The 21342-nt window shown below is 40.8% G+C and overlaps 4 protein-coding genes across 10 annotated transcripts in view; 1 reads left to right on the top strand and 3 right to left on the bottom strand.

Moving 5' to 3' along the window:
- Positions 1 to 510: 510 nt before the first annotated feature.
- On the bottom strand, positions 511 to 6618 carry LOC110980965 (noelin-2-like). Of its 3 annotated transcripts, none has more exons than XM_022238060.2 (7): positions 6387 to 6531; positions 5958 to 6115; positions 4828 to 4998; positions 4397 to 4666; positions 3810 to 4062; positions 2609 to 2726; positions 511 to 2081 (listed from the first exon to the last, which is right to left on the bottom strand). In XM_022238060.2, the coding sequence occupies exons 2-7, from the start codon at positions 6018 to 6020 to the stop codon at positions 1361 to 1363; spliced, it is 1596 nt and encodes a 531-aa protein (XP_022093752.2). In that variant the 5' UTR covers positions 6021 to 6115; positions 6387 to 6531; the 3' UTR covers positions 511 to 1360. The 3 variants fall into 3 exon arrangements, with proteins under 3 accessions (XP_022093752.2, XP_022093753.2, XP_087002193.1); XM_022238061.2 differs by having other exon boundaries at positions 5958 to 6085; XM_087146067.1 differs by lacking the exon at positions 5958 to 6115 and having other exon boundaries at positions 6387 to 6618.
- A 46-nt stretch (positions 6619 to 6664) lies between these two features.
- Positions 6665 to 9544, bottom strand: LOC110980967 (uncharacterized). Of its 2 annotated transcripts, none has more exons than XM_022238065.2 (3): positions 9370 to 9544; positions 8346 to 8559; positions 6665 to 8157 (listed from the first exon to the last, which is right to left on the bottom strand). In XM_022238065.2, the coding sequence occupies exons 1-3, from the start codon at positions 9451 to 9453 to the stop codon at positions 7142 to 7144; spliced, it is 1314 nt and encodes a 437-aa protein (XP_022093757.2). In that variant the 5' UTR covers positions 9454 to 9544; the 3' UTR covers positions 6665 to 7141. The 2 variants fall into 2 exon arrangements, with proteins under 2 accessions (XP_022093757.2, XP_022093758.2); XM_022238066.2 differs by having other exon boundaries at positions 9376 to 9544.
- Positions 7570 to 19508, top strand: gk5 (glycerol kinase 5). Of its 4 annotated transcripts, none has more exons than XM_022238064.2 (18): positions 7570 to 7710; positions 10772 to 10936; positions 11249 to 11342; positions 11707 to 11782; positions 12181 to 12274; positions 12801 to 12890; positions 13087 to 13128; positions 13390 to 13465; positions 13717 to 13778; positions 14255 to 14328; positions 14561 to 14621; positions 14726 to 14852; positions 16018 to 16122; positions 16436 to 16530; positions 16798 to 16901; positions 17516 to 17578; positions 17716 to 17849; positions 18032 to 19508. In XM_022238064.2, exons 2-18 carry the CDS (start codon positions 10829 to 10831, stop codon positions 18172 to 18174), a joined length of 1548 nt encoding a protein of 515 aa, XP_022093756.2. In that variant the 5' UTR covers positions 7570 to 7710; positions 10772 to 10828; the 3' UTR covers positions 18175 to 19508. The 4 variants fall into 4 exon arrangements, with proteins under 4 accessions (XP_022093756.2, XP_087002195.1, XP_087002194.1 ...); XM_087146069.1 differs by lacking the exon at positions 7570 to 7710 and adding an exon at positions 7808 to 7946; XM_087146068.1 differs by lacking the exon at positions 7570 to 7710 and adding an exon at positions 7870 to 8004.
- LOC110980968 (uncharacterized) overlaps positions 19242 to 21342 on the bottom strand; it is a 15534-nt gene continuing 13433 nt past the window's right edge. Inside the window, exon 9 of the mRNA XM_022238067.2 lies at positions 19242 to 21158. Coding sequence (XP_022093759.2) covers positions 20922 to 21158 — 237 coding nt within the window. The 3' untranslated portion in view covers positions 19242 to 20921. The remainder of the gene's footprint in view (positions 21159 to 21342) is intronic.

Below are 21342 nucleotides of genomic sequence, written 5' to 3'. Positions count from 1 at the left end.
TTCGAAGGAGACAATTTTTTGTGAACTAAATATGGCAATAATAATAATAACAACAACAGTATAGGTATTTATAAAGCACTGCTATTACCCCTGCTCACTGGGCCCATGCAACATATTCCAAATACCGTGCTTCCGAGCACTTGTTTCATGGGAACTCTATACATAGAAAGATACCGGCAAATTGCCCTTTTGACAAAACGTGGAACTTTGTGCTCATTACTGTGTCCGTCTGGAGTACCATTTCAATGCCTTAATTTCTTAAAAGACAAAATATTAATATGGGTTTTTCACAATAAGTGCGCCTCCAGAGTTTGCAACGCAATGACCAATCACAGTGCGCGAAATCTGTGGACATGTGCCTTTGGAAAGGGTCGACAACAGATTTCATCTGTGGAAGCGCATTACATGCATGTATTATGAATCGCCCGTATTCAACAGATTACAGCTTTTCTCGCTAGGCTGTACAACTTACTGTCGAGATTGAATCAATACACGAAAAGTGCAAAATCGTTAGTTTTTCATTCAGATAGTTTATTTTCAAGCATCTGCACCACACGATTGAATAAGTCTACTATCTCTTATCATAATCACAACATGAGAAAATTACGGGATTTTAATTTTTTTTATTACAAGTATTGAACAATCACGTCACGGGCTTTAAGATTTTGCAGTGAAATTATATATTCGCCAAGTATAATATATTCGATTATATTCACTAGTAAGCTACTCCTTTCACTACATATGTGCTTCGAGGGATTCACAATAGTGCGCCTCCAAGAGTTTGCAACGCATTGGCCAATCACAACGCGCGATATCTGTCGACCCTTTCCAAACGCGCATTGGGTCGACAGATTTCGCGCATTGTGATTGGCTAACGAGTTGCAAACTCTTGGAGGCGCACTATTGTGAGCAATCTCTAGTCTCACTCTCCAGCTTTACCGCATCCTCGACAGTTTGCAAGCGCAACTAAGGTCATTCAACGTTATCGCTGACACCAAGATAATTCTTAAGTAAGTCTAAATTCGTGTACTTATTTTCCCCACGACCAGAAAAGTCATTACTCCTTTGGCAGGTTCGTGCGCATGTGTGGTGGTACGTTTGCAAAATACACAAGCTCGGGCACCTCGCAAAGTTTACAAATAGAAAGGAAGATGCCTCCACAATAATGTCGTCATCCTGGATTACCTCAAACCATCCCAACCCTTACAACGATTTGCTTCTTGTCAATCAGAGGAGTGTATCACTCAGACATTTTATGCAAAATGAACTAAACCTACAAGCTGCAAAAGTTTCAGCATGCCAAAGTGGCCTAAGCCTTAAGTTGGTCTGGCAGAGTTTGAAAAGAGCCAATCGTTCAGAATCATTCAAAGGTCAGTGAGTAGATGACGGCATGTCCGTTATCCCATCCGTACAGCAACTGATCATACGGATTGTACTCGAGGGAAGACAGACTACCGTATTTGATAATGAAGGGGATATTAGTGAAGCCCTCGAACCCGCTCTCTGTGTCCACGAAGTACGACACTCGAGAATCGAAATCGGTGTAGCTGTCCACGCAGTACACCTTAGCGCAGGCCACGAAGCAGTTACCCAGGCGGTCCTTGGGGTAGGCGGCGTGCAGGGTGTGGTTGAACTGCAAAGTGTCCGGGTCCACCTTGCTAACCGTGAGCATGCCGCGCGAATCGCCGTACAACAGCCACAGCCCCGATTCGTCCACGGTCAGGTCTGCATTAGGCACGACGATGGGGGGCAGGTACCTCGCTTGTTCGAGCTCAGTCGCAGTTACTCCCCGCTGGAACTCGTCGTCAGTCGCTCTTGGAGGGAATGAGCTGTGGGATAGCTCTATCTTACTTAAGTTTTGTTCATAGACTGTTCTTGTACGGTGGTAGTAATCATGGTAACGTTCAGTAATCTCACTTCTGGAGTACGTGTAAACGACTCCGTTGCGAACGACAGATTCGACGACAAATTCCAGACTTTCTCCAGCTATCTGATGGGTTTCACCCCGTTGGAAAGATTTGACAGAGGAACCACTCTTAAAATAGGTAGGACTGTCGCTGGTCCTATAGCCAGACTTGAATCTGAGAATTCGACAAAGGTTGAGGTTACTTTTTTAAAGTCAACATGCCGTAACACTTTACAGCGATTTATTGTCAACAGGTATGTTGACAGCACAAACATTTTCCTGCGACAATAATTTAATGAACCACTTAATTACTTCATTATAATACTTTATAACTTTAATGAATCGAAAATAAAGCACTGTAAAGCACGACAAGTGCATCCGAGTTTAGATTGAAGCATGGCAACCGTACTATATGACGACCGTTTTGTGGCTTTGGTCATCTGGTGCGGGATGTTGTTGGGTGCTGTTGACCGACTCGTTTAAAATCCAAACTTTTAGTTGAAAATCTTGGCTACATCGATTGCCGTCGTCGGCTTCATCTCGAACCGAGAAATTTCAAACCTCAACTACGAAAACACCGAAATTACAAAAATTTGGCCTCGTTCAAAGGACAACTGCACAGATGATTATTATGCAGTCAAGAAGGTCTGTACTAAGGAGATTCCTAAAATTATTGAAAGCGGCAAAAAGTGGCAGTCTAACCCGTGATAGTAGACAATGTCTGTGTTCATTAAGGGATCTCGCATCCACGTGCCGTTGGTCAGTAAGTTTCCACGAACGGTGTAAGGTTCTGAGACATCCAGCAGTTTCCCACAGGAATCTGAAAGAAATGTTTAGATTAAAAATGTCACAAATAATCATCTCCTTCCGTATAAATATGTTCAAGTCAGCCACAGACAAATAAACTGTCTCTTTTTAACAGAAAGTGTTTCGTTTAATATGACGTTGATCTTCCATGCCCAACCTTTTTTTTAAAAGAGTTTTCAATCCGTGTGGTGACCATGATTAAGAGTTAAATACTATTTATTTTTTAAAGTATATTTTGTGACGTTTGGTAAAGTGAACAATATTTTAACAAGATATCAAATTCCTAAAGGTCACCCTTTTTCCAGTTTCTGTGAACATTAACTCAAAAGCGCCAGTCAAACTAGTCTATCATTGTTAAACATAATTGTATCTGTAATTCTTAAAATATGCGTTACAACTGGCCTCTTTAATGGCAAGTATCAACGTAAAATAATGAAGATCGTTAAGGTCTAGGTTACCCACGCAGCGTCCAGTTGTGACTGCGCCAAATTCAAAATATTGGATTATCTTTTTTAATCTGGCAAGTCAGAGGTTCAGCATTTAGCACAACCCTCAAGTTTAGCTCAACAAAATGCCGCGCTATCGTTGTTCATGGTAGCGGTGGCACCTTGATCCAAGTTTGGCATTTAGCGCAACTGTCCTGCTATCCGCCTCAAGCAGAAGCACCCCTCATTGGACGAAACGAGCTATATTGGTCGGGGTGTTAATTTTGTTGGTAGCTACGTACGTGACTGTAACGCGTACATTTCATAGTCGTAACCAGTGAAGTTCAGTTCCGACCAAAGGAGCTGTCGTTGCTACGAAAATTGTGCCCTCTCTTGGTCCAGCTCGAGGATAATTGCCGTGCTGACGCCACACTCATTTTCATTAAGTTCGGGACATCAGAACAGCGTCTAGCCTACGCCTCAAACTCATGATGCACGATATGCGGCAAAGGGGACTCCCCCTTGCGTTTTCTCTTGTGTTGATGGAATCTTTGGAATTACTTTCAGATTTCCGGGGGGCAGAAGGCATAATAGCCTTAGGGTATACAGCTTGTGCATCACATCCCCTTTACCGCATATCGTGCAGGGTATCCTAAACCTGATCAAAGTACTTTGTGTCTTTTTTGCAGGCCACAGCCGCGGCAGCGTATCGCTCTCATCAACCTTATCCTGTTGACCGGTTGCCGGCATTTCGGTCGCTACGCCAGCCAACTGTGACCCGCCATCGCCACCTGCCGACGTTACATGGTCATTGCAAGACCTCAGCTGGTCGGTCAACGACAAGATTTCACGCTGCATGGCAGCCGAATCGTCGATAATATTCTGTGACGCCATTGCATCCATTATTTTGGTGATGTTTGAGGCCTGCAAAATACAATGTATTTAATATTGAGGACTGATTTGGTAAAGGTTGTACAGCTCTTTATAAAATGCTCCTCAAAAGATTCTCCTTTAATTATTTGAAAATTCAAACTTTCATCCTATTTATTTTAATAAAAGGACGACTGTGAAATAAATTTTCCAATAAATACCGAGAGGCAAATGTGGAATCTGCTCCGCTAAGTTCCATTATTAGTCGGAGTTTCGGCACGGTCCATTCTCTTTGAGAATTTAAGTCTCATACAGCCCGCATTGAACAGCCGTCAAGTCTTCAATGATGAGACCAAATCATTACTTCAATTGCATCTTTTTACAATACCTCATTCATCATGATTTGGATTCTGCTCATGTGAGCCACGTCCGTCTCAATTCCGTGCCACTCCCGTAGCGAATACAGAGTGGATTCCATGCTCCGGATCCGAGAGAGCACGCCCTCTATCTCCAGCCTCGTGACGAGCACCTGCCCTCCCTCGATGAGTTCAAAGGTCGAAGTGACTTCTGTCAGATTACTTTCAAATGCAGCGAAGAGCTGAGAGTGCAAGTTGGTCGTCTCGTTAAGTTTCTTGACTGCGAGTGTCAGCTGTGAAACCTGATAATTGTCCGAAGATCCAAAATTCAGCCTTGTGCAAGTTTCAAAACCTCAGAGTAAGGCCCACACTAAATTCGAAGAAAAAGCTTCCCGAAAGACACTCAATCTGAAGCCAAAGACATCACAGTCGCTTGCAAAAAGTCTTTAAAGAATAGTTTTACCTGTTGTTGGATCTCCTGCAGTTTTTGCAAGTTGCTCTCTGCCTGGTAATCGGTACAGATGACCGTAGCAGGAACTTGCACCTTACAAACACAAGTTCCATCGCTGGTGCTCTCACCGGTAACAAGGAGACCAGGGTCGCTAAAGTTTCCGTGAGACCATTCAATCGTCTCCTATTGCGGAAAACGGAAAAACTAATATAAACTCGCTTGAAAAGTTATACTTGAGGCCAAAAAAGTCTCTGACTTCTGGTCAGCCCGCGAGTCGCTGCAAACCTGCGCGTCGGCAAAGTATAAAAAAAGGTTTTATTTTGTATAAACGATGCCCCAAAGCTGCCAAACTTGCCTAAGTGACTGGAATCCTGCACGTGTTCTGCGTAATTTAAGTGTTTTTGACGGGGTACGTAATGAATAATATGTACAGTAAAGGCCCCACATATTTGTAGTCGGGCACTGTTTTTAGATGACGCAATCTCTGTATGACCAGTATACATTAACTTCTGGGTACCAGACAAACGAGGCGGTCTTATGTCTTGTGTGCATGTACAAGCTGAAAATGTGTTTTAATAGTAAACAGTGCGAGGGCCTGTCTATTTTATTGTATTATTGTAGCTAGCAGCCGGCGTTACGCGTGCATCTGTTATGTAAATCATTTCAAGAAAAAAAGTGAGGGTAGAAAAAAAAGCTGCGCCGCGGCACCACTTTTGGTGCCAGCTCCTGACCAGAAACCAGACTTTTGGGGTTCCAACAAAAGTCAAATTTGCTTAAGTCCCCCATCACGTCAACGACATCCAAGCATCGGCACCCAGTTCTCATCCTGGGTTGTTGGATGTTCATTTCTGTCTAGCCCCAGACTGGGACCAGTTTACAGGACTACCTCAAGGATACGCAGGTAGTCCAGTAGACTGTCCCCCAGTCTGGGGCTAATTTCTGTCCAGCCAACTTGAGCCAAGTTGATGACTCCATTGATGTTTTTACCAAGAAGTGGCTTGCTGAAGACTGAAATTGACATGAGTGCTTCCTTCAGTTTCCCCTGAGAAGTGGGATCAGAGAGTATAGAAGGGCGCAGGAAACATGTGCTGAATAAATGGGAGAAGAAAAGTGATTTTTCAGATTAAACTTTGAATGGTCACCTGGGTAGGCAGCCCGTCACATAGAGCTGAGACGATAAGTAAGGTCAAAACAAATGCCTCCATCTTGCAAAGGAGCTATTGCAAGGATGCAATCGCTGAGGTGGTCTATGGTGCGTCCGTCTCCAAAACTAAAGCAGGACAATTTTGGCAGGTTTCAGCTGATTTGTAAAAGGAAAAGTTTTGTTTCATACGGTAACAAGTACCAACGTTTTGTGATTGCTGGCCACTCCGACATAGTGTCTCTGATCTGGTGGTCGGAACAATAGCAGAACTTACAAAGTGATCAGTACTCCAGTTTTTGTTTTGCTTTGTTTTGCAGAAGCGTGATCGAAGATACGGTTTTTATTCTCTGAATGATATTCTGAAACAAGAATATCCCACTGTCTTATTTTTTACAATCATCGCTGTGAATTAAGGAGTTAAACTTACGTGTACAAAAGCCAAGAGCCAATTTTTGTCCGTCACAGAACCTCTCACACACACAGTTCGTCTGACTTGATGATGAATATGCGCGGCAGTATTCATAGCTTTAACGACTGTCTGACTTGAACCTTGAACAGTGTACCCACTGTACGCTTGATCTCGATTCTATCTTCCAGAAGTACTTAAGGGCATCGGGTTCACCTGACAATCCCACTGCAATCAATGCCTAGTGCTGGGGAAAAATATCAACTACACGCACACTCGTGCAGAAATCACGACAGTGCTACGCTCGTCTTAAGTTTATTAAATATAACACATAAAAAATCTTACTAACATCTTGGTTGCTGCGGGTGTTTGTTATCACCTACGATGGCACTGATTGCTCCACATCGTGCTTCAATAGAATAAAATGCATCGGACACTGCTTTTCATATCTTTTGATTAGGGATAGTATAGGTTGTACATGTGGTTTATGAAGATTTGCTTTACATGCTCAGGTCAACAGCGTGAATAAGAGAAAGACAAACAACTTTTAAGATTCACTCCAATTTCACCTGTCAGTGGTTTTTGTCGATCGCTCATTTTCAATAAAGTTCCTCTCAGTTAATTAGAAACTACGCATTTGGGGTGGATCTGATTCATTGTAGTATTTATATGCATAAGAGGTGCACAAAACGGTCTTCCATTCAACACCGAATTGTGGAAAACCGGCCTGAAAATTTCGTGACAAAAATCTGCGATCTGACACACTGCCCCATCGATCAAAAGGTCTGTGAATCATCTACGTCAGATTCATCGATGTCAGGTGCTGGTGATGTCTTCAGAACCAGACAGCCCTGCGTGTCTGCTGTAAACTCCAACGAGTCGAACGGACTCTGATCGGTCGCATTAGCTGGGTCGCCCTCTGACAACACCCAATCACCTTCTGTTGACACTTCTGTTGTATTTGCATCGAACTCCGAGAGGGCGGGGTCAACCACGGTTGAATCGCTGTAATCCGATTCTGCCAATGAAATTGAGGTTATCACTTGCTCTCTGCTATCACATGTTTCTGTTTGCGAATCGGGCATGGGCGCTGTGTCCAAAAGCCTGGAATCAACGTATCGTAACATGTCGATGTTTAAACTAGGCTGGATATTTGTTTCTGCAAACGACGATGGACTGCAAATTGCCAGTTGATCGTTCGATTCTAATTCTGTTTCCTCCAGTACAAAAGAACTGTCAGCTTCTCCTGAAGGCACAAAGGCTATCCTGAACAACCGATCGGTGACTGGAGAGTCCACAGGGCTCTGAGAAGAAACTTTCCTCGATTGTGAAAGGCAAGAAAAAGGTAACTGTGAATCGCAGTCATCCGCTGAAAAATCGGTCGTGCTATGCCTCAAGCTGGTGTCGATATGCTTGTGCACGTCTTTACTTCTAAGGCAGCTGTTTTCGTCCACAGACATGACATCTTCATCAGGGTCTGACTGAAGACACCAGTTCTCCTTCTCAGGGATGTTGCTTGAGGTTTTCCCTTCCACTCGTCGACATCTGTTCTGCTGTTGTGTCCTGGCGCAACGGCGATCTGTACGTTTCTCATTGCCGTGGGTTTTATTGAAACCGTCACTGACCAAGTCTTTAACCGGTGGGTTTGAATGCAAATCATCATGGAAAGAACGAGTGACGTACGGGGACAAATTTTCATTTGCATTTAGTGTGGGAGACGTAGCCACATGGGCATAAATTTGTGCCATATTCTCTTGGGTGGTCTGGCTCTGATGAAAGTTTCTTTGCTTTTCTGAAAATATGAACAAAATCATTTGAATCAAAAACAATTTTTGAGGTAGAAGGCAGGATAATGAAAAAGGCTTGAAAAGATTTTGGTTCCCCTGAATTTTGTTTTTTTAGGGAAAGAGGCGGGATATTCTAATGAAGAGGTGAGATATTGTAATAAGTTTCAAACCTTAGATTTGGATATAAATGTACCTGTACTGCAGGAGTCAGGGTTGCGGTGTTCTTGATCATGCTGATTTTCCCCCAAATGGAAACGATTTTGGTCTGTCTTCGAATCGCTGCTTTTTTTAAAAAAGTCGTTCAGGGTGGTCTGCCTCGTTGCCGTGCAAACAGTCAAGATTGGCTCATCGTGCAACTGGCCGTTGTAGAAATGCAGGGGATCTCTTCTTAGTCTCTGTTTCTTGAGCTGAAAATGAAAAAAGTAAGACCAAAAAATACTCTACTGCCCAAAGTTCCTGAATTGAAATAGCGGGTGCTTAAAATTTCCCTTTTTGTATAATTTTTGCCATTAATCTGATCATATGGATAAACACTTGGCGAACTTATTTAACTATCACAATACCATAAGTCAAATTGGAATTCGGTCATGTACACATGCACATTTAGGAGAAAACACAGGTCAGAAGGTACCAAGTTAGCATCTGTTCCCCTCCCCCTTGTTTCATACAGACAAGAAGCATGAAGTATAAAGACAAGATGATGGGGGATAGTACACTGTAGTGGTCCAAAACTTAATTCAAAGAAGAATCTTCAAGCAGGGCCTACAAATTTCTCTCAATGAGGCTCAATTTATTGCAAGAATTCTGCACTCCCAAATACCACCGTCACATGTACAGTACATGTGTCGAAAGATACAGACGGTTTACTTGCTGCAACAGCAAACATGTTTGTAGCTGGGCTGGTGCCGCTAAACCTTAAATCAATACCTTCACAGGCAATGCAAGACGTTACTTGTACCTGCCTACACCAGCTTCAGTCATGTTTATTAGTATATTAGCGCCGTTTACCGGGACGCCGGCCCATATATTGGCTCTTGTTTGTCGTGACGCCTCACTATGGTAGTAAGGCCTACTAAAGTACAACTACATGTTGGCCTACTACATGACATGTACAAACAGTACTACGAGAGAGATATCAGTTAAGTCCATGGTTAAAGCATTGTAAGAAAATCCATGCGGGTTCCGGAGAAATTTATGATCATAGTGGGCCTACTTACACTTACAGGTTTAGCAGTCAGCCAGACATCACACTGTTCTTCTGTATGTCCTGTTGGCGCCCTTGCAACCTTTCTTTTGCCCATTTTCGGAGCATGCAACCGACAAGCAAATCCAGTGTGAAATCAGAGACGATATTTTCAATCAGTTGCGATTTAGTAATGGACTGGTGCACTTCAAATAGAGCACGGCGTGTAGGATTACTGGTCTGGGTACCAGCCTGCAATCGAATTTCCCGCGACTTGCCTCATTCTCGCAATTGGTGGCGCGCTTCAGAACCCTCATTCATTCGTGCATGTCACGCGTGATGGTACGGTCGATGTTCCACACCCCTCCGTCCTGCTTTCCACAGCATGTTCCGCATTCCCCTGATCTGACATTGTCTAAATTTAAACCAAGATCCCGTGCTCTAAATGTGCCGTCGTTGTTAATCATGTGGTGGTGTTATTCAGTGAAATTCAGGTATTTTGAACAATTTGTTTTGTAACCAGCACTCATGATGTGCAGCGTTCGTGACGACGAACCCACTGCCAGCACTGGCACAGTGCCAGTGCACTGCCATGGCACTAGGCCTACTTTAAGTAGCTAGGCCTAGTACAACTATAAAAAAATGTACAACTACGAGAAAGGACATCTTCAGAGTTCACCATGTTCATGTTGTCTCTCTGGTCGTGTATATGGCCATGTTGTACCATACCATGGAGGATGTGTTCTCATTCCTCCAATGACCTCCATCATGTCCAATGGTTGTACATTGACTCGACTGTACGTTGGCCAATTTGAATGTATATCGTAAAATCCCTCAACAGAATGAATCGTGTGTTGTGATCTGAAAAGTCTACAAGCCTCTTTTTTGTTTCTCCATTCCAGTCTTTCTCTGTTCAAATAGTACTTCACATATTTATCATAATGTAACAAGTGAGTAACCGACGATATGGGGCAGCGCGGACATCCGGGATTCTCGTAAAATGACAGGTACTGCGCCGGTGAAAACAGCAACCTTTGCAACGTATGCACACACCGGCCAGTCCGAGGATCGGGTTATACAATCTTCCTTTGATCTGTGCTTGCGCTCGTTGCAGTTGTTTTCATCTGCGCGGTTAGCAGTAATTCGTCGATACAGATGCAGACAAGAGGGTGTAATTGCAGTTAGACAAATCAGCCTGCTTGTACAAAAAAGTGGAGCTCACTGTTCCTGACAGCTCATGTGGTTTCAAATTTGACAAGATTCACAAGGTGTTGGTAGCTAGTAACTGTTTGTGTCAGATGTCACCTTGTGAGTGAAATAAGTTAGTGTAAACATGCCGGCACTCTATTGTGGAAGTGTCAGCAGCAAAAGTAAGAAATGAACTCAAGACTTTTTTAAGGGTAACCCAAATGTGTCAATTTCTTTCATTCTCACAGCAATACATAACCTAAACCTACCCTAACGGAGATAGCCTTTGGTGGCTTACCGTCGATATGGCAACTCAGGAAGCCTACATTGCTGCCATTGATATTGGTACAACAACCCTCCGATGCCATATCTACAATGAAAAGGCTGAGATCAAAGGAACAGGAATGCAAAAGGTGTTTATCTACAGCACAAATAAACATGGATGTTGTTTATTGCAACAAATTCCATCAATGAAAATGTTGTCATTCCAATCAGTCAGTTTGGATTAGGAAAGCAATAATGTTAATTGTTTTTAATCATGCTGTGATATTCTGTCTGCAAGAAGTTAGGGGGAAGCATTGAAAGAGTTCAGTAAAGACTGGGGATACTTTCTGAGTTCTTAATGTTCGGACTTCTTCAGATTTTTTGTGAAAAGAGTTTTTGCCGATAGGAGCAGTGTTCAAAGCAACTCTCTAACTACTTGATCTCTTTCATTCCTGCAACAGACCATCATTCATCGCCCAGGCCATGGGATGGTGGAGATTCTACCGGATGTTCTCTTGGAGAAGTTTACTGCCGTGGTGAAGGATGCAATCTCCGGTAAATTTGATCAGTAAATGCACAAAAGTATAGTGTTTTAAGCCATCTCAGAATAAGAAGGCCAATAAGGGTGGAGGTTTTCTGTCACCAGAACATTTAGCTTCTGGCTTCCCTTTCAACTAATTGAGTGAAATTCACGCCGCTATCTCCTCCTTCCAATTTCCTGTTGTTGTTATCGTTTCAAGCCGCATAGGGGACGTGTAGCTTGAATTACTTGACACACAAACAGAGTTGGATCATCTGTCCACAAAGTGTGCGCTTCTTTGCAAGGAGGTTGCTGGTTGCTTACGCAGAGCGGTTGCACCTCAATACATTTTTACCACCCTACAAAGTCTCCACTTCATCATAGTCATTTATGTCACAGATGCTGGTCTGGAAGCGGCACAGATTGTTGCCATGGGGATATCAACGCTCAGGGGTACTTTCCTCACGTGGAACAGGTGAATAAATGTTCCTAATTATGACGCCCCTTTGTTTTGTTTTACGTCTGAAACCCCTCCCCCATTATGGGGCAGATTGAACTTCTCCCTCATTACCATTCATTTTGAGCCCCTCCCCAACTTAGTCCATAGGAAGCCACACCCACAGAGGACCTGCCTTCTTCTTACCATTGACATGAAAATTTTAACCAGATGAAAAAGTGAATTGTATTTGGAATTCAAAAACTGTGACCACATTCCTGATGATTTTGTTTACACGTTTGTGAAGATGAGCAATAACCAATAAATATTTTGTTTGTCTCATTTGGTTTTGGAATAAAACATTAGTTTCAATACTTTTTTCTTACTAAGTAGTTCCCCTCTCTTATTTTCTTTTTTAAAAATAATTTTAATTGCAGAGAAACGGGTGTACCATACCATAACTTCATTTGTTGGAATGACACCAGAGCTGAGAAGCAAGCTGATGTCATCAACCGCTCCTTGTCTTTCAAGGTGATTAGCCACACTTCAGACTCTGTTCACATGACGAGCTCCTTCTGTGTTCTTTTACTATAGCAGCAGCAGCAGTCAAAAATACTGTCTTGTCATTTTGTTCCCAGCGACATCAGATAACTACGCCATTAATGTTTCTTGAGCACAGCCAGTGGATCTGCATAATCACACTGCGTTATCCATTGATCCTGTATTTGACCTCTGACTTTACTTTTGATTTTCACAATAATCCTCTATAGGTATGCCACGAACAAAAATATAATCTGGTGATAACATTGCCTAACACACCAGCATAAACAAAAAAATTAGCTGGAGGACTAAAGGAAGTAAAAGACATTGTTTGCTTGATCAGTTGCATGCTTTGTTATTTGCTCTTCTGTTAATTTAATCTCTTGCTTATTTGTGTCCTGTGCCCTGCGATTTCTTATTAAAGAGGTTGAAGGTTGTAGAGAGCAATGTGGGTGTGATAATAGCAGGTGATGACATCAATTTTTACCCTTTTTCTTTTCATTGTATCTCCTTGCAGTGCCTTAAGAAGGCATCTAAGCTAGCGCACATCTTTTCTCGCTTACAGCGTTTTGAGGCGGGCAGCATCTTCCGATTTATGTCACCACATGTATGTTACAATTTCCAATTGTGCATATTTCTAAAAGTCCCTATATTGATGGTTGAAACTACATGCATTTGCTATCCACCAGTTAATAATCGTGTTCCAAACCAACAGTCAGTCAATTTGAATTGTTAAGTAATAGTTGAAATGGAAATTGATCGGGTTGAGTTTCCATTGTTTAAGCGTATTTTTTTTTTTGCAGTCATCAATAAGGCTTTACTGGGTACTGGAAAATATTCCTGGGGTGAGTAGATCATCATAGTCAATGTTTTACCTTTGCATTTCTGGGCCAGAACAGAGGACATGAGTTTCTTTTATGTGGTCCTCAAAAAAAAGTAAAAATCTCTACAGTGTTCTCTTGCATTTTCAATCAATATGTTAATCCTTGCATAGTAGAAATGTTTGTTGTTATAAGCATCTTTCATGAAAATTGTCTAAAATTTCATTTGTTTGATAACTTGAGGTCCTTGTTTCAGAAATATGGTTTTTGTTTTCAACCACCTAGGTGAAACAAGACGCCCAAGAAAACAAAGTCATGTTCGGCACAATTGAAACCTGGCTTGTCTGGAAGCTTACCAAAGGTAAGTCTTTACATTGTGATTGAAAGACAGCATTTATATTCATTTTCAAGGAGACTCTTGAAAAGGCTCATCTAAAATTAGTTCAGTGACACATACATCTACCTCCTGAAAGCAGTACATTAATTTTAAGAACAAAAAACGTTAGCAAACTCCGATATGTACAAACAAGATAAAGTGTTCCATTAAAGTGTTCCATTTACTTGCGATCATCGGAAATTATTCACTTGAATTATTATTTTTTTAATCTGCAGGGAAAGTGCATGCCACAGATTTCTCCAACATTGCTGCAACGGGCATGTATGATATGTACAATGTTAGTGACTTTTCTAAGGATTTGGTTAACCTAAAAAAAGTCACCTCATTGTTTTAAGTCACAAGAGAAAATGACAAGAACAGTGTTTTAGAAGCTAGAGGAAATTTTCCTAACGGGCTTGGCCTATAAAATGCAGTATCCATCGCACAGATTTCTCTCTTGCTCGGAATGCAATGGGACGGAGCATTATGGGTCAATCTGTTAATGCCTGATGCCTGATGGCTTCACAACTGGCCCCGCTGCCGTTGCTCTGTATCAACCTGACCCCCTACTCTGAATTAATTTGCAGCTTATAGAATGGCTGAGTATTGTTTTCAGGTAATACACTATACATGAAACAAGATAAGCTATAATAATGTGAAAAAATAAATTCTATTTAAAGATCATATAGTGCAAGGGATCAGTCGTCTTTGTTTCACATGGTTTTTGTCCTTTTACAATGGAATCGGTCTGTTGTTTTCTCTCTTTCTTTTCAGAAAAGTTGGAACACCATCCACTCCTACTATCTGGGGATTCCACTGAATATGATGCCAGAGATTAAAAATACAAGGTGAGTTTAGAATGTTTTGGTGTCAGACATATTGGTCTTGTTCCCCAAAGTGGCCTGCAGAGCTTATGTGCTGTGAGTTTGGCCTCATCAGACTGATTTAAATGAATGACCATCATGTGCATGAACAAAAGAACAATACAAATGGAAAAACTCTCTTCCTTTTTATAGTCTCAGATATTTTTGTTGTGAAAATGGAGAGGAAAATCTTAAACTTTCTTTTTCTTGCCTACAGCGACGATTTTGGAGAATGTGATCCTGAGTTCTTTGGTGCCTCTATTCCCATCAGGGCTGTGGTATGAACAGTTTTCTCTCTGTCTGTATTTTCCGAAGTCAGATGTTTCAAATTAGTAGATGGAATGCGCCTCCATCTTTCATCAAATCTCTCCCTATCCCACAGGTTGGTGATCAGCAAAGTTCGTCATTTGGACAATGTTGTTTTAAAGAAGGGGAAGTCAAGGTCACCATGGGAACAGGAACGTTTCTTGCCCTTAACACTGGCAGTAAAATATGTCTTCCTGAATGTGGTAAGAAACTTATCTGCAAATATATGAAGAAGTGTATAGACTTTGCTCAGATTATTGCTACAATAGTTATAGCGCACTGAAGCGAACGGACGGGGGGCTGGTTAAAATCACACCTGGACACGTGCATTCGTTCTGATGTACATAGCTCTGCATTGTTATTTGCCCAACAGAACTTCAGCACCGTGAAAACTAAATGATAGAAAACACAGAAACGAAATTAAACTGGAGTAAGGACAGCTACTTGGGAATTAAAGGCACAATATCTAGAGAAATTAAGAGGCCAGAGCTCCCTAGAAATTCAATAAAACCAACATATAATTATAACTACAAACAAATCAATGATGGGTCAAACAGCACTCAAAATTTTTAACACAAAGTCCAGAAAAGGGAACAAATATCTGCAATGTAATAGCTTGAAGGTCAATGGAGAAAGTATTGTACAACAACCAAAGGCTAGAAACTTACTCAGTGACGTAGAATATGGTGCTAATAAACCATTAAACCAAAATACTATTATATATATTAGTTCAGATCAATGTCCCATCGTTTATGCTGTTGACCAGCCTTATAGCTCAGTACTCAGAATGGCAGCTTGGAACAAAACAGAAAATATACCAATCTAAAATCTCATAACATGATTATTACTTAAGTTCAGTTTTCAAATCGGACAATAACAGGAATCTAGATGTGGTTTCTGCAAAGGCCTTAAATCATCAAATTCTGAAGGAAATAAACAATTAGTTCAGTAATGATATATCTTTGAATTGTACTAAAACAATAAAAAGCATTTTTCTTACCATTATGAGGAAACAAGGGGCAAAAAACTACAATCAAACTTCCAACACGTGTTCCAATAAGTGTTGCCATGACCCAAAATTCTGCCAAGTGTGCTGACATGGCAGAAACCTATTTGAGTTTGCATTAAATATACATGTACTCAGGGGGCCCCTTCAGGACTGGCCAACAGACCTCTAGACTCCAATTGATTTATGGGTGGGCATGTTCAGGGTAAATTGGGCCATGGGTGGTGTGTAAAGGAATTGTCCAAGCTGCCATTTACAATAGTCTTTCAAATTTACAACACTTTGATGTCTTTGGGGGGGGAGTGAATATAGTTTTCAACACTTTCTTACCAACTTTTGGTCATTGTTTTTTCCTTGCAAAGGTATTTATCCCAATATTGCTTGGAAACTCGGAGATGAAATTGTTTATCAGATGGAGTGCCACGATTCTGATGCAGGCACAGTGATTGAATGGGGGTTACAGATGGGTAAGCATGCAGTCTTGTCCAAGGGATATCATTCCACAGCTTTGTACAACTTTAGTTTATTTGTTTCTGTCCAGCCGAATGAAATGGAAACAAATGGATTGTGTGGACTTCAGGAACATTGTTGAATGTTGGCCTGTGATTTTTTTTTTTTTGAGTTTGAGTTTTTAGACATAATTTGCGGGAGGAAATACTTGAAATTGCCGTAGCTGAGTTTCCAAATTTGTAGTTGATGCTGTAGATATTCAGATTAACTTGTGCGTACTGCAAAGCCAACTCTAGTTATAGTCATTCATGGAGATTTTATCCATTTCAGGTTTGTATGATAGCCCAGCAAAGTCTGTGGAAGTTGCAAACTCTGTGGAGGACTCAGACGGAGTTTGTTTTGTACCGGCTTTCTTCGGATTACAGGTGAAGAGATGGATGGATGGACAGATTTGATTTGATTTTGATTCTTCAAACCTCTCTTTGACTGGAATGTCGAAGGACTTCTTAACAGCAAATCCCTCATAAAATTATTTGAAGCCAAGCTGTGATTCCGTGAATTTACACATTTTCTTTTTTGTGAGAGACTTCAAAGTTTTTAACTGAGAGGAAGACGCCTTTGTAGGATTTACAGTTGAATTCACTGATTGGTTCATCGTTCATTTGAATTATTATTGGCTCATTTTATTACAGGCACCTATCAATGACTATAATGCCTGCTGTTCACTGATGGGCCTAAAACCTTCAACGACTCCTGCCCACATTGCCAGAGCTGCCTTAGAGTCCATTGCATTCAGGTATCTGCTGTGAAATTGTGAGCTTTGAAATATTGATCGTTTCAAACAACTTGTCATGGACACTAAGTCCAAGCCACGTCCCAATCAGCTTAGAATTACCTACGTCTTTGTAGGAAGTGGCTGTAGCCAGTTCTCAAAGTCTTGTGTGAAATTGCAAGCCACAGCAAAGTGTAATTTGGACACGACCTGAGATTCTATCGTCATACATGAAGTGTCCTCTGCAGAAGTACCCCTCATGAGCTAAACACGTGATCGGCTGGGCTGCCGTGCAACTTGTGCCCTTGCAAAGATTCTATGGATTTGTGCACATTGATATGAAAACTTCTTGCGGGTTGTGCATAGTTTCACGATTCATCGCACACATATTATATTTGTCAGTTCAGTAGAGTGTCATCGGGTGACAAAGTAAGCTCTCTTTTTCATGCATGAACTGCCATGTTCCCATGCTTTGGGATGTTCCATATCTCAAAAGCAGCATCTGGGGACATCTCATTTTAGGGGCAACACTGAGATACTGTGATGCGCACTGGGGTTTCATGCAGGACAAATTCTGTCTAGCCCCGAGCTTTCTTTTTTTTAAAGCTTTTATGCTGTGGTTGATTCTTTGTCACTAGAGTTGTCCAACTTTACAACACAGCCAGAAGGAGAAGTGGAACAAGAATTAGACCAGTTCTGAAGTAAGTGAGAAAATGATAGTGACTGGGTCTTCTACCTCAGAATAATGACAGTAAGGTCAAAGGTCAGCTAGATAGTGATTTGAATGCACTACTGTCTTGATTGTTTCATTTCTTGATTGCCTTTTTTTAATCTGCAGATTTGACGGTGGTGTCAGCAACAACGATTTCATTGTCCAGTTAGTGTCCAGCTTGCTGCTTCAGAAGGTTGACCGGCCACACAACTTGGACATGTCATGCCTGGGGGCCGCTTTCCTGGCTGGGCTCGGTGCCGGTAAGGAGCCTCCTTTATTTATCTCTGCCACACCCTCCCCATTTTTATGCCTGGATTCACCTCCACTCCATTCCGATTTGCCTGTAAGAGGACATAGTAAACCATTAGCTTTTGGAAATGAACAGGAATGAATAAAGTTTTGAAACCTTTCTCTTTTCATCTTTTTGTTTTTTAATTTTCAGGGATATGGAAGAACAAAGAGGAACTGTTGCCTCTCCGCTCGTCCCAAGCCATCTTTGAACCAAAGGATGTTATTGACACCTACGAGCCAATCTGTAGGGACTGGATGCGAGCTGTCAGAAGATCACAAGAATGGTATGTATGATGAGCACGACAATCGTTAGTCAAAGGTGAACACTTTGGACAATTCTTGATTTTATTGTTATGTATTTTATGGAATGAATTGAAATGATATCTAAATCATACGGGTATTTAATTTTGTCACAGTGCCAGGATAGTGGTCAACTTCATATCTCGAGTAAAATTGGAGATTACAATGATCATTCTGTTGTTTATTATGTTCCCATGAAAGTCCTTTTCAGTCCGGACGATTTGTGCGAAATGCCAACAGTTTTCATTTGGTACAATAGGAGTGTGTGGGGAAAATGATCATGTTCGTTGAATGTATGTTTTGTGTGAGGCACAAAAAATGGAGCATTTCTAAACGGGATTACTAAAAATTTACTTTTCTAATTCTAGCACTAACTTATCAAAGGTCACAGTACTGTTCTGCTTTTACATTGATCCTATTTCTATGTACATGTAGTTGATGTACAACTCGAGTGTTTATTTTATTATTTCTATTATGGAAGAAGCTGTTGAATACTGACATGAATGTTTCAACTTTAGTTCGTTCCATGAAGGACTTTTTAAGATGTAAATTTTGGAAGATGATTTTCATTTGAATTTTCTACATTTGTATAATATTTTTATACTTTTTCTGATAACCGTTTTGCCGCAGTGACAACATGCTGCAGGTGTGTTTTTCATTCTTTTATGACTGTCTCTTTGTTTTTCTGCCTTCAAGTCAGACTTCCATGTCATTTGAGGTACAAGGCCAAGCTTTGTACAGAATTGTGACCGTACAAATGAGGTCTCTTCAAGGAAGTGGTGGAATTCAAAACCAGTGTTAAAAAGGTTTCAGCCTTGTTGCGAAGAGTGTATTCACGTGCTCTCGATCAGTTGATTTTTTATTCGGGTTAAATTTTTTGTACAAGTATTGTCTACTTCAGCTCTCAATCAAATCTCACTGACGGAGTGTCATTACGGAAGACACTGTAACAAGTGCCCTGTGTCTGTTTTCTACGATTTTAAGCCTGTGTCTCTGTCTTTACTCGCAAAACCTGAGTCAAGTTCACAAAGTGGAAGCAAGATTCCCAAACTGGGCATATCTTATAAGAATGTACAGTCAATTTTATTGTCTTCCTTGTCAGGTGTACATTGCATATTGACAAGAGAACCTCAAAAATTAATAGACAGCTGGGCCTATTACCTTGATCGTACAAAACCACACGTTTTGTTTTATTTTGTGTTCTCTCAAAATTATTAGAAATTAACCATAGTGATTGTTTTTGTTAATCTTGAAAGAAATCTTTTGAAATATGATATAAGATTTGCGATATAGCATGAATTAAATCTCTCTATCAACAAAGTCCATAATGAGCGCCTATTGTTATTGTACGTTCTCTTTAAGGTACAAAACACTATGTAAAACTACAAACGTTCTCCATGGAAGGATTAACAATACTGATACATGCATCTATCGGCGCATAAGCTGTAGACAGCAGGGTGATAAGGCTGTGCCGAATATTCGATAGATTATCGAATATTCGAATATTATTTTTCGAATTTGAGTATTCGAATGCAAAATTCATGGAGAAGAAGAAAGAATTTCCTTTTGTTTTAAATGAGAAAAATTGCACTGTGGAGGCTAGTTCCAAGCAGATTCAAATGAAACGCGACAGACACCTTACAGGATTAAAAAAGTACATTATTTGTTAAAAGAAAATTTAAGAGGAATATACATTTTCAACAGGACAAGAAGTATTATTTGTGTCTTAAATCCCGCTAGATCATGCCTTTAGATATTTGTAGACGTGAGAAGCTATAATAGTAATTATAATGTACAATTGTGGGCGTTATTGCAACTGATTTTGTATGGTTTGTTTCTCAACAATATAATGGTCGGTACAACCGAATATTCAGATATTCGGTCGAATCGAAGGTCGAATATTGAATTATTCGAATTGACTCGCCCTGCAGGGTACCAGTCCAGTTGGATGTATTCTGTCTTATTATCTAGCTATACACGCTCTGTGGCTACAGCAGGCTACATGCGATTATTTATGCGTAACTCAAGTTCAAAGGTTAAGCAGATACATTCAAACGTAAATGGCGACAGACTCTAAGTGTCTTGTCGCATCTAAGTGAACCAAATAAATAAAATCAGCTTAGTTCTGAGGATGCCTTTTTAATTTGCAAATTAAGTTACTACTTTTGACTGAAGTTTGATGGAGAATTTCAAATGTCGATATTGCTTTGAAGAGTTATAAAAATATTTTTTACAATTATGAACATAATTGCTGGCTGTTTAGAACCTAAAGTATCCGGGTACTTGCAAATACCTTTTGTTACATCTTTTTAACGTACAGCTTATATAAAACAACTATGCATTATAGAAAGATGAAATGTGCATTCTCAGTTAAATTGCGAAGCCATGTTTAAAGTGAAACGAGTGGCTTATTTTCTGTCAGAGGGGCTTAACTTTTATAACAAATTCTGGACACTTTAAATTTTTAGATCAACCACAACCTGGTTGGTTATTTTACCAACATATTACAAAGACTTGGAGGTTTTTCAATTATCGGATTACTGCTCACTTGTATTTGTAGTCGAGGCCAAACAATAAATTGACGGGGAAATATCATACTTCAGTCCATACAAATACAGTGACGATGAAATATGTTTCTGAGCTAAATTCATGCTTAACATGTGACATTGCTAAGCAGTAATTCTATTGACAAGAACAGAAACATCTTCCCAATACGTCCTTTATGAGCACAATCTTCCGTTTTAGTTCAGTTTGATGATTCCAAAGTATGTAGACTCTGGTCGCATCTCCACTTCTTTCATAGGGTAGACCGAGACAATGCCCACTTTGTCCCCCTCGTTCAGCAGGGCCACACCGCTGGCGCTGCACGGGCCAAACTTGGCGGCCGAGGAGGCCCTTGCACCTGTACACTTGAGGAAGTTCTTGCCGTTGATGTTGGTGTGGGCTCCATAGAATGCACTGCCGTCATAAAACAGGACCTTTTTAGTTGAACGAAAGGGAAGCACAAACGTCAAACTGAGTTACCATTATTTGGTTTGAAAATGATGTTGTTGAACGGTAAGTTTTGTAAAAGTAGATGTCGGAATGTTCGGGGCTGTAGTTGACCATTAATGTTTTTCCCCGCAGGAATCACTGTGAGTTTGTGACCCGTTGAGTAGTGAT

Source organism: Acanthaster planci, linkage group LG14, assembly GCF_054643075.1.
Source record: "Acanthaster planci isolate LZ-2023a linkage group LG14, COTS_SCS, whole genome shotgun sequence".
Lineage (NCBI taxonomy): Eukaryota > Metazoa > Echinodermata > Asteroidea > Valvatida > Acanthasteridae > Acanthaster > Acanthaster planci.
This window is presented reverse-complemented; position numbering and strand designations above follow the sequence as displayed.